General features: G+C 46.3%; 1 protein-coding gene across 1 annotated transcript in view; it reads right to left on the reverse strand.

The window, feature by feature from the left end:
* LOC144727797 (zinc finger protein ZFPM2-like) overlaps positions 1 to 12,918 on the reverse strand; it is a 189,660-nt gene extending 176,742 nt beyond the window's left edge. The window contains exons 1-2 of the mRNA XM_078606909.1: positions 12,909 to 12,918; positions 12,289 to 12,432 (exon numbers count right to left, since the gene is read on the reverse strand). Coding sequence (XP_078463035.1) covers positions 12,289 to 12,432; positions 12,909 to 12,918 — 154 coding nt within the window. The remainder of the gene's footprint in view (positions 1 to 12,288; positions 12,433 to 12,908) is intronic.
* Positions 12,919 to 13,159: the final 241 nt, after the last annotated feature.

The raw sequence follows: 13,159 nt of genomic DNA on the forward strand, positions 1-13,159 counted from the left end.
TACGGATCATGCGGCCTTGCAATATGCCCTTAAAATTGACCAGCCATCCGGACAGTTGGCACGTTGGTTGGACACGCTACAGGAATTTTCCTTCCAAATTCAACATCGGAAGGGAGTGCGCCATGCGAACGCTGACGCACTTTCCAGATTACCGCGGCGCGCCCCTTGTAAATGTGAGTCGGGAACGCATAGGTGTTCGCCGATTCCAAACCCCCCTCAGCCGCTCACGTTGGCCGTCGAGAAGTCGGACGCTCCGATGGAACCGGGACCGGCTGACGGGGTTTTGAATCTGCCGCGGTCTGTCTGGATCCGGGAACAGATGATGGATGAGTCATTGGTGTCCTTGCGGAAGCGGTCTGCTAAGGACAATGGGAGTCCGAGTACGGCTGTGGGGCCGCAAACCGCTCTCCGAGATGGTCTGCTTATGTGGCGGGAGGGGTTCCAGGAACGTTGGCGCCTGGTGGTACCAACGTCCTTGCGGTTCGAGTTGATTAGAACCCTCCATTGTGACACTCTCTTACATTTAGGGGTGCAGAAGACCTTGTTGACGTTGCAACGTCATTATTTTTGGCACGGCATGGCGACAGATGTCGTAGGGCACGTGCGCGCGTGCCCTGCGTGTGCACAACGTAAGCCGCCGAAACATCCTTACGTGCCACCTCTCCAGTCGATTCAGGTGTCTCGAGTCAATGAATTGGTGGCGCTGGACATATTGGGACCTTTTCCACCATCGGCGAGGGGTAATAAATATTTGCTGGTAGGGGTTGAGTACCTCTCCCGTTGGCCGATGGCCTGGCCGTTGCCCGATCAGTCGGCCGCGGCCATTACCGACGCCTTTTTGTTTGGGTATATTATGGATAAGGGGGCGCCTGAGAGACTCCTCACGGACCAGGGCAGGAATTTCTCTTCTAAATTATTGGCGGAAGTGTGCGCGGGCCTTGGGACTAAGAAAGTACGGACATCCCCATACCATCCGCAGACGGATGGTATGGTTGAACGGCTGAACAGGACATTGTCTGCCATGCTTTGCCACACCGTGAGTGAACAACAATCAGATTGGGATCTGCACATCCCCGGGGTGCTTTCGGCGTACAGGATGACGCCTCATGCGGCTACAGGATATTCGCCGTTTTACCTTATGTATGGTCGGGAAAACGTGCCGCCGGTGGATGTGCAATTGGGAACTGGGGTGAAGGGACCTCGTAAACCACTTCCTGAATACATTCAGGACACGGTTCGCCGAGTCACGGAGGCGCGGGAGAATGCCCGCGTGGCTACGGCCAAAGCCCAGGCCCGGAACGAGCGATATGCGCGACGGTCTGAGGGGGAGTGCCCTTGGAAGGTTGGGGACCTAGCCTGGCTTCATTGTCCACAGGTACGTCCGGGGACCTCGCCGAAATTGCACAAACCCTGGCATGGTCCCGTACGCCTCATTGCGGTTCCCAACCCACAGTCAGCACGCGTCCAGATTGGGTCTCGTCGCTGGGTTGTGCATACGTCGCGCTTGAAACCATATGTTGCTCCCTTACATGATGCGTCATCCCCCAATGTTGCCTTGCCGGGGTCTGTTGCTGCTGACTCTCCCCTGCCTGCGTCCATTGATCTCGCTAGAGCGCCTGTCGTACCTGTTCCAGACAGGCCGGCCGTGACATTGCGGGGGACGAGGGGCCCTGCTCGGAGGACGCCTGCCAGGTCTGCGGGACCTTCGAGCCCTGCAGCCCTTCCGACCCAGCTGCGGGCACGGTCACAGGACAAGCCCAAGACTAACTCTTTAGGGACACGGGACGTCGGTGGACTTCCAGATGCGACAGGGGGATTACCCCCTGTCATTCCTCGACTTTCATCGCGTTCCCGTTCTGCGAGTGGGCCGCCGACCGTCCGGGACGGGCCGGCGACCCGCACACGTTCCAAATCGCTTACGTTTCGTTGATTGTTGCTGTCTTGTTATTTTTTTCTTACAGTTGTATTTATTGCATGCTTTTGTACGTTCGTTGATGTTAATTGCGTTGTTGTTGTTCTTGCTGTTACATTATATGCTTAGTGTCCTTTAGGGGGGGAAGCTCGGTTCGCCGCATTACGATTTGCTATTGGTCAGCCGAGGTCGGCTGGGATTTTTCTACGGGGGAGGGTGGTGTAATGCGGGCGTAAGCGACCTTCCGGAGGTGACGTCACGGGGGGTGGAGTCATGTGACGTGGGGGGAAGGTTCGGGGGCCTTAAGCGGGTAAACCGGAAGGGGAAGGCAGTCGGGGTGTGAGCGGAAAAGAGGAGGCCACGCGGGCAAGTGTGGAGAGGGGGGGGCGCCGACGGCCATCGGGAGCCAACCCCGAAGATAAGAGGAGCTGCGGAGGAGACAGCCAGGAGGGCTGCGTGTTAGAGGCAGCGGTGTGGCTGCCAGGAGGAGCTGCGGAGAGAGAGAGAGAGAGGGCTGCTTGTTAGAGGCAGCGGTGTGGCTGCCAGGAGGAGCTGCGGAGAGAGAGAGAGAGAGCAAGAAGCTGTGAGAGCTGCGGAGGGAGAAGAGCAGCAGCGAGTACAGCCAAGGGGGGCTGTGTGAGAGAAACAGCAGCGGAGCTGCTGTTGTGGATCGGGCCGACATTGGAGTCAGCACCGTGGAGAAGCTACAGAGTAAAGACAGCCGTGTGGGTGTACAGCACGAACCGAATAATAAAGGACACTGAGCCAGACATCGTGGTCCAGTCGTTTATTACATATATATCAACTATAATTGTCTAAAGCATTTGCCACTGTGGTATAGAAGCTGGCACATGACTGATTTACATTGGGCCCAGCACCACAATACAATGTGTAAGTCTCGATTTAAAGCTTTCGTGACTGCAGGGATTCATCTTCTTGGTTCTTTCGGTAAGGTCACGTAGAATGGAAATAAAAAATAAATAAAAAATAAATAAAAAGAAAACATAATAAAATAATATAATAATTATCGCTGGAAATAATAAAATAATAATAAAAACATTATAGAATTATTCTCGCTGGAAATAATAAAATAATAAAAATGTAACATAATAAAATTATTCTCACTAGAAATAATAAAATAATCCATTCTACGTGACTTTACCGAAAGAACCAAGAAAATGTGTAAGTCGTCAATCGCACGCATTCTGAGAGAGGTGTCCGCTACATTTCCCGTGATTGGGGAAACTCGCCCCTGACATGGTATTGTGGAATTTCAACCACTGCATCGAGGCCACAAACTTGATCGGCAATGTCTCATTGCTTGTTCGAGCTAAACAATTATATGAAAAATACTACCAGGTACCAAAATGTGGCGGTTCTCTATTTTATCATGGCCAAAATACTCATTAACGATTTGGTAAAAAAAAAAAAATCAGGCGACCAGCATTGAATAGGATTCTTAAAACTCAGCGAAGCATTATTTTATTATTATAAGTCCCCAGGCTGCTTTTCTATATAGATACGAATCAATATTTTACTCGAATTCTGTAGATTTAGATAGACTAAAACTCTTGAGAGATTCAGATAAAAACGTTGTATTGTGAGATAATAATGCATTCTTAACGAGCTGTATGTTTAATGCCAGTTGGTTTATGTTTTCATGAAAGCCATTTGGATAGGCAGAGCTAGCCAGGTCGTGTTTTGCCAGGCAGCTCAACCTCACAAATAAAGATTGTGAGTTCAATTCCCAGCCGGGGGTAGGCATAGCGCAGCATTACTTCAAGAATGATATAATTATGATAATGCAATTCATTTCATGCTATTTATTTAGGGAAGACTCAATTTAGGGAAGACTCAATGAGTCTTTTTTATATATATAAGGATTATGCATTGGGATATTTGGCCCATTCCATTTTAGGAGTGTTTGGCATGTGGATGGATATCGTAATCCACATCAGTGGGTGACGCACAAAGATCCGCACTAATAGGTTCATGCACCCATCGTCTTAGATGCCATCTCCTGGCCACCTTGGAGCCTGGTGATTTTTGGAGTTTCAAAAATCTGTGTGATCCCTCATACCCTGCCTTCAAAGAAATTTATTTTTTCGCACTTTTTGTACGCAGCATGGACGGGTTGTGCTTTTTCTGTAGGATTTTATTGTTTACGTATGTGATGTTTCGATTTGTGTACAATGAATTTTATGTGTGTCTTGTAATTTTATTGTTTGTTGCGGTTGAAACCAAATCAAGAGCTGAATGGCTCACAGGGTAAATCCTAATAAATGAAACTGAAACTGAAAAACTACTCAACTATACACAGATATCGCCCATCACTGGTATTACCCATGGCCTGGAATCGAGCTCATGTGACTGGGTTCTTTGCACTGTTTACTAAACACTGTGCCACTACTCCAGAAACACATATTTAAGCACTTACATACATAACAACGACATATATATATCTATTTGCATAATTGTTCAAATATTTTTGTTCGTAATTATATTGCATAACTGAGAATTCCTTCAATAAAAAAAACTATTTTTATTCATGTAAATGTAATATCCCAAAACAATGAAAACATATGTATTTGTTTCATATAAATAATAAAAAATAATATATAGTGTTAGTGCAATATACTTTTATCTGTAAAAAAAATCGAACAGATATTAAAAATTGACTCACGGCGAGCTTAGCTATAAAATAAATGCAGTTTGTTCCATCCCATGTTTATTCATTATTGGCAGGTTCACAGGCTCATCTTGCGTAAGCGGCATCGGGAGTTGAAATGTAGATACAGATTCGCTTTGGTTGCCAGGGAACATGTCTTTTGGCAATCTGGCCAGGGTATTGAGATTTGAAACATCAGCCATAAGCAGTTTTATTTTTTTAATGCCTGAAATGCAATAATCTGATCTGAAGTTCTTAGAAAACAGGCCTACGGTACTTATTATTTACCGCAGTGCATTCTAATGAACCAACAATGGCATTGCTGGTATGAGGCAGAACACGTGGTGACATCAAGAGTACTGGCTGCCACGACCTCATGACCTTGAGTATCTATGGACTCCAGAGATGGCCATGGCTGCTTGTTTTTATGATGACGTTGAGCAAATGTAGCTGCTTGTTCAAACGAGCAATGGACTGGCGCTTACGCTGGGCCAGTGGTGGTAATTCCACATTCCTACGGTAGTGACAGTGCCCCCCACAGATTGACCACGGTTAAAAAACGCGTACATCGAATATTGTAAATGTTGGTATCCACGAACACACATACTTATTAGTTATTTTTAAATGTAATAATAACAATAATGCCCTTCATACAGGAAAGTTTCATTGAGTCACAAGTCTCTTTTCTTCACCAGGGGGCTTGCCTTGGGATATTTGGCCAATTCCATGAATGAGTGTTTATAGCACGTGGAAGGAACCCGCAGTACCCGGTGGTGAAAAACTGCAAATTCGAGGGGGCAACACTGAACGCTCCGCATGGATACATCCAAGGATCCATTGCTCTACTGGGAATGCCTGTCTGCCCCCGCAGCCCCTGACGCCCAGCACTCTGACACACTGCTTACATGGTGCGCATAAAGAGATGGAACCGTCACGATGAGCAGAGCCTTGGGTGGCAGAGTAATGGAGGAGGATCACAGTGGTTCTGTCAAACCACTGAACCAGCACCTCTGAGAAACCAGAGTTGAGTATATGTTTCAACATCCTGGGAATACGCAAAGTTCCCGAGTGGAATAGGTTTGATGGTGTCAGTCTGGTCACTAATGACTCCAAAAATAATCACATGAATTGGATTTTTCACTTAATTTGCTTTAGAGCAGATGTGGGCTTAATTAGGCTGTTAGGCCTAAAGAGAATCACTTACTTGGTCACACAGCTAATGGGAACACTGCCCTGAGGTTGCGGTAAGATAGGCCATTGACAGATGTCAGGGAAAGGGCTTTGATGACGCAGGTCAATCACCAAATAAACCAGTACAGTAGCTATTTTGTGATTGCAATTTACAGAAAAAAAATCATTTGCCTGGACACTCATCATTATCATTTGCAGCTATAATCTAGCTGCTGCTATTGATGATGATGACGGCCGAGACCCCAAGTTGTCGCCTTTCCCTCCAGCTCTCAGGATGCAGCAATCTGTCTCGCTCCTCTACCTGAGATGATCTCATCGCTCCATCTCCGTGGCCATCATTCTCTTGGGTGTGTCGCCTCTTACGGCTGCGGCTCTATCATCAGGCTTGACCATCGGCCATCATCTCTTCCAGCGATGGGTCCCGCCGAAGCCCACTTGCTTCCTGAGCTTTGCATGACAGCGCAACCATCGTAAGATGCAGGAAACAATGCTGCAAAAAACCCTTTTTACAACGAAGCAGGCAAACCAATGTCAAATCCAAATCCAAAATAAATATTTTTGTTTGAGGTTAGTTCGCGTAAATATGAATGTGTCGTTAAACCCGCCACCACCTGACACAGCCTATTAGTGAGGTTTCGTCACGTAAACAACACATGGCAATTCGTTACTACTTCAGCACACCGGTGCGTTGGAGAGTAAACCCAAAACAGTTACAATTCGAGTACAACATTCAGCTGGCGATTACAACCGGCTTCGAGCAGGCGAATAGCCACAATTGTGTGTCCCAGCTCGAACAAGCATAGCAAATGCTTCTTTGAGCTGGGTCAGAGCACTGATCTGCGCACTCTGTTTGCATCTGGGTAGCCGCCTCTGGTGAAGTTGGGTTCTCAAGTGCAGCGAGTACGTTGATGAAATCAGCCCAGACAATGACAAAAAAAAAACATCGTGTAAAATCGGGGTTTCACTAAATTATATTTTATTTCAACTCTCAAAATTAGTAATAATAATAATAGTAATAATACTAGTTGCTACTACTATGATCAGCTATGAACACTCATCGCAGGGTATGTAAGTGATGTGTCTCTTGCGTGGATGGGTCGATTGAGGTGACGTCAGGAGTAGATCTGCGACATCGTATTCTGAGGCCATTCTCCTCCATATTGCGTCGTTGCACTGCCCACTGCGGGTGTTCCAAATAGAAATTTCATCCCACAGGACGTCACTCTCTCCTTCGAGTGGCATTTGAAGAGCAACTGACAAAACATCCTAACACACTAAGTGGAGTCGGGAAATCAATTTGATGGCATCGGGGGTCGCTTGACGGATAGTGTCCGTGCCTCCTGTGTGAGCGCTTCCTGTGCAGTGGGCGGAAATGCGGTGAACAGAACACACTTCACCGCATTCACGATGGAGTGACATGATACTTGACTAAGACGGCACAATTGGAATAGATTTGGTGAATTCTAAATAAATAACACATTATTTTTGAAACCCCATAGGGATGACAGTTGAATGAATCCCAGCCAGGACTTGAACTTAGATCACTCTGACTATGTCACAGGAGCTCTGGCAATGTTACCATCCATCTACAATTTCAGATATGAACAAAGGTGAAGTCATGTTCAATAGTAGCTGTTCTCAATGCACTTTTGCAAAGCATCACGTTGTCAGACAGGACTTGACATTAAACAGAATAAGGGCTCTCTCTACGTAGGCTGGCATTGCGCCTGATGAAAAGTGGCAAAAAATGGCATAACGGAATTGAGTAAGTAAATCATGTACGGAAATGCGCTGAACACATTAATTTAGCATTTTCCATTTTAATGTCACACGAGGCCATGAGTACCCTTTCAAAGATTAAATAAATGAAAAATAGAAATTCATGACTGCGTTTTGTGATGAGACCATTTGCTTGATATTTTCTACATGCTGTAATGATTGCTTTATCCTCCAAACATTTGACTGAGGATTCAACATATTAAATGGGAATTAGAATGCCATGTGATGTTCTAGGATGTAGCAGGGCAGGTTGCATAACCCCTAAACCTACAGATTAGTAGTATTACCCAAACATCCCAATGCAGGATCATCCTAGCAAAGAGACCCGTGAGCCATTTTTTGGGTAAATAATTGCCGTCATTGCGAGAAACATATACAAAAAGTCCTTACTTTTTGCACAACGCGTTTTTGCTATAACATGGCCCCCCCTTCTATTCGGAAACACTTTTTGCACAATGCAGAATATGCCCCGTTTTATAACGTGGAACGTGCCCGCGATATCGCGGTTTCTGAGCGGTCAATGACGAGCTACTTTCTTGAGCTGCACAGGCTCTGAGCAGTACGGGAATTCTGGGTAAACGTGTGGAATGATAGAGTAAGTGGCATCCCCTATCTCAGGACTTTGTTCCACCGTGGGATGACTGCAGGCCGATGCAACAGTGTGAATGTCATTCAAATTGCCATTGTTATTCCTGATGCGTTCATGCCCTGTAATGTATATTCGGTAACTCCTTGCTTAACACGGCACTTTTCGATTTAAAGCTTTCGTGGCCACACGCCGAAACGTCGTGAGAATTATTTTATTATGTTTTATTTTTATTATTATTTTATTATTTCCCTTCTACGTGAATTTACTGAAAGAACCAAGAAGATAACACGGCACTGTTCAGGAACACATCTACCGCGTTAAACGAGGAATTGCTGGACTGCTGGGAACAACGTTGGACCGGTAACCAGGGGTTGGTTACCAGAGGTTGGTCACCAGCCTAGCAGACCCAAACCCAGGTTGTGGTGATGATGTAAGAGTGAAAACACCTATGGCCCCAGAGCCTCTGTGGGTGTTGTGGACGACCGGACATGCTCAATATTTTCAGCCTTTGGCTCAGAGACAACCCACAACGTCTTGGAGAAAAATCACGGCATATGTTGAGTCTGCGGATTTCTCCCGTCAACAAGGTGACTTAAAAGCTGGACACGCTGATGACGGAACCTTAAAATACACAGCGCGCGCACACAGTCAGACCAGGACTCAGTCAGTAGCCAAAGGAGCTGCGTTTATTTAATGTCATCATGAATGGCGGTCCGTCGTTATGGTCGACAACAGCAGCCCTCAAAGCGCTCCCTCTGCATCGAGTGACTGTCATGTTCAGGGCGAGAGTCATGTTATTATCTGGGTCCTAGCAGGCTCTTGTAGAACTCCTGTTATTTGTGACGAAGTTGGGGGGGGGAGGCAGTGAGGAGGGAATATTTGCTGGATCCCATCTGTATTCTAATCAATAACCACCGGGAACAGTTTTCCAAGAGGACATCAATCCCAATGTCACCGGTGAGGCCTATACCGCCTGGTAAGACCAGAGGTGAGTGTCCGAGTGCCCACGGTGCAACAGATGTGGGATCAAGCACAGGGGTGGAAGAAGTGATGGGTGAGGCGCCGTGGCATCGGTGGTATTTATTCGTGATTATGTGTCCATATCAAGTATTGTTGGATTTATTAATATTACTGATCTGTCCAAATCAAGTTTTTTTTTTGGGTTCCATCATGTAAATGTGTCGTTAAACCCACCACCACCCAACACGGTCAACCAGTAAGGTTTGTGACGTAAATAAAACGTGCTAATTAGTTACAACTTCAGCACACCGGTGCGTTGGAGAGTAACCCACAACATTTACAATTCGAGTACCCGTGACCTTTCACTGATGAATACAATCAGCTGCATCAGGCAATAGCCAGAATTGTGAAAAAGTCCTCCTGTTTCGGTCCTAACCTTTATCATGGAGAATCTTGGTCGCGACCAATATCATCCATAATATAGGTTTTCTGGATACCCATTGGAATGGATATGCATTCATTAATTCGTTTATCCCCCCCCCCTTCCCTTCGCACAAGCGCTTACAAGTGACCTCATCACATCTATCCCTCTATTTAAGGAACGAAACAGCTAGTTGTAATTATTGACGAAAACATCATACTCAGATTGTAAATGTTGTGGATTTGCTCTCCAACACACCGGTGTGCTGTTCTAGTAACAAATTGGCATGTTCTGTTTACGTGTCGGGTGGTGGTGGGTTTAACGACACATTTATATTTGCGCAATCTAACTCCAAAAAAATCTATATTATAGATGAATCATCTTCGTTGTTGTTTGCCTGATAGCACCAACGACTACCGCTGAGGTCCTGGATGCAAATCCAATGGCTTCCTACCACCTGCAAATAAAGCAAGTCACCAACAATTAGAAATGTTTTTCAAATGTCGTTTCTTTTTTAAAGCACTCACAAGCCTACGTGTTCAACTGAATGATTCACTATCACATCTGACGACCAATTACATTATAAATTAAGAGACTGCTTTACTTGTGCCACACAAGCCCGGTCACATTAGGCGAGTACTGCTGCCTATATTAAATTCAGTGCATTAAATTACACCGTGAACGTGATCCGAGTTTATTAATATCAATAGTTTCATTAAAAATATATAAAATCAGGGGGAGTGTCATTGAACCTTAGGACTTTTTTTCCAGGAGGGCTCCTTCATTTGGCCAAGGAATCTTTGACGAGTGTTTTGCATGCCGGGAAAACTGGAAGTTACTGGAGAAAAGGCCATATATAAATAAGGAGAAAACTATGAAAACTCCGTATAGGCTGGTACGACATCTTCTAATATTCGACAACATAACTCGGTCAGGAAACACCTCCCCCGCACTCAACACTTTCCTCTCCTCCTCTGCTCATGAACGAAATTTCCTCCGCAGTCTCAGCCTGCATCTTGCCACGCAATCCCCTCTCGATCTGCCCTGAAGGCACCCGTAGCGTCACATCTGTTCCCGAGTTCTGAGATGCGTTCACTTTCGGGCCGCTTTCTAAACCCCGCACCGCGTTGCGTTGCACCGCTTAACAATGGCATCTGCGGCAGCATTAACACAGGGCAGGCACCATTTCAAAGGCTTCATCCAGCTGGGTGCTTAACAACTGTGGGGGTTTGTGTCGCCGAGACCTCTCGTGACTATCCCTCTATCTCTCCTGGTGCCATTGTTTGTGACTCCCTTTGATCAAATTGTCAAGCTTTGGGAATCAAGATCGGATGTCATACGTGGCGTTCCAATCCATCATCGGTGATAGGCTTGGCTCAGAGGTAGTGCACTCACCTCTGAGTTCAAGGGCCGATGGTTTGAAACCCAATCCAGGTTTTCTGTGTGAGCGCTTGTCCGTGTCCGTGTGTGTGTGTGTGTGCATGCGTGTGCGACTGCGAGCGTTAGCCATAGCGGTTGGCGCAGTGGTTAGCACACCGCGCTATGAAACCGGCGACGCGAGTTCGGTTTCCGCTCGTGGCCAACATCCGTAGCGAATTTATGAAATGGTTCTAGGCCTCACCTGGGTCGACTCAGCCTTAAACGAGTACCTTGTGCCATGTGTGAGCATCAGCACTCTGGAAACAAAGGGGGGCACGTGTGGTGCTGGCCATACAACCCGCTTAGTTCATTTGTAGCCATGGCATGACCTGGGCTACGTTCTTTGCCTTAGACGTCAGTGGCAGGGAGTAACCAAACCAGCACAGGGCCTCCACGAGCACAGGGCCTCAAATCAAGATTGGCCTCCACGGGGTTTCTCCAGATTTTCTTTGATGCCTGTAAAGTGCGTGTCCATCACCACTGGGGAAACTGCAGTCTGTGCCATGTCAGTCTCAATAGGTGCTCGCTAAGAGATGTTTGTGTACCCACGTTTGTGTTGATTAGTAAATAGCGCACTGAACTCTAATCTTAGTGGCTCACAGCCACGCGCAACATCGGTGCCATGTGATATTTGGACCTAACCTGGGCGTCCCCTTGGCTGACTCAGCCTAATATATCAAATAAAAAAGCAGGACTGCCCGGAGAAACGACCTACTGGAGGTAGTAACACTAACACAAGAGAATCCTACTTGCTCCACTTTCAATCTACTGAACACATCACGACATTGCATGCACTGCAGCAGAAAATCTAATATAAAAAAATGACTTCTTCATCAGTTATCATGATCTTTCTGCTGCTGCTTGCAGACCTATCTATGCCATAGTGATCTTGGGGGTTGTGTGCGGTGGCACAATGGTTCACACGATGCACTACGATCCCTGCTCCCTGAGTTTGATTCCCGGCCATGGCAAACATCGGTGGTCAGTGGCAGCAGACCTTGTCCAGGAGAAGCCCTTTCACCAAGCTGGACTGACCAGCGTGGTGAAATACGGTCAAACAACTCCCACGAGTGACTAATCGTCAATAATTGTATCCAACAGGAAATTGACACAGGGCTATATATCATGGAATTACTTATTTAATAAAACAGCCAGCAGTGAACTGACGTAGGACAACAAATGTTTTTATAATTATACAATGGCTTCTGTACTGGTCTGACACATTGCTTTGCGCTTCGAGGGATGCTTCCCTGCAGCGTCGTATTGTGGGTGCCGGAGTTTCTCCTGGGCGGGATCCCGAGCACGTGTGTCTGCTGTTCCTGTGCATGGGGCTTCGGAACAGAGCGCACCTTTGTTCGTCGCTGGAGGACCAGTTGCCTCTTCGTCTGGGCTCTCATCCCCAGAATTCTCCACCCCTGCCTGGCTGTCGGCCACGGGCGACCCAGGAGCGCTGGTCTTTGCGTCGTCTTCCTCGCCAGCTGAACGACAAGAGCCTGGAATGAGTTAATGAATCAGCCAGGGCTTTCGTGCACTCAGTCACTCTCGGTCCAGCCCGTTCTGTCAATCGGCCAGTTGGCCAGTTGCTACGTCGATTGGCAAATTAATCAGGCATCGAATCTGTAAGTCAGTCAGTTTGTCAATCGCGAGTCAACGATTGTGTCGCTAAGGCATTAAATCAGTCGTTGAGTACATGAGTCAGTAAGTTTGGCAAGTACAATTTGAATATCGAGTAAAGCACTGCAATGGCGTGTAATTCAAAAGCACCGACATAAAATAATAATACAACACCATTATCATCATCAGCAACATCAGCACCTCCGCTGTAATACAGAATACTATGCAATCAATGATTTACCCTGATAGGCGTAATTTGCTCGATTACAAAATGGTTATCAAATTGATACGATTAATTAAAAAAATATACTCTCCTCGTAAAAACATATATACGGGTGTGTAACATTCATCTCACTAGAGACCATGGCCATTTATTTCCCGGCACTCATCAATACATTACCATAATGTATTCAGGATGCTGTGAATATAAGACGACGGGGACACGTTTATTTTGTCCAAAGTTTCACGAATTTGTCCCATTTCCTATTGGAATCAAGCGGGGACTGTATTACACCTCATTGTAGCTGTGCCTTCAATCAATCAACTAATCATATTTACAACCTGGTGGGAGCTGATTGATACAAAAATAAATCTCTTTCAAGATCA

This window comes from Lampetra planeri, chromosome 26 (assembly GCF_965212315.1).
Source record: "Lampetra planeri chromosome 26, kcLamPlan1.2.h2, whole genome shotgun sequence".
NCBI classification, from domain to species: Eukaryota; Metazoa; Chordata; class Hyperoartia; order Petromyzontiformes; family Petromyzontidae; genus Lampetra; species Lampetra planeri.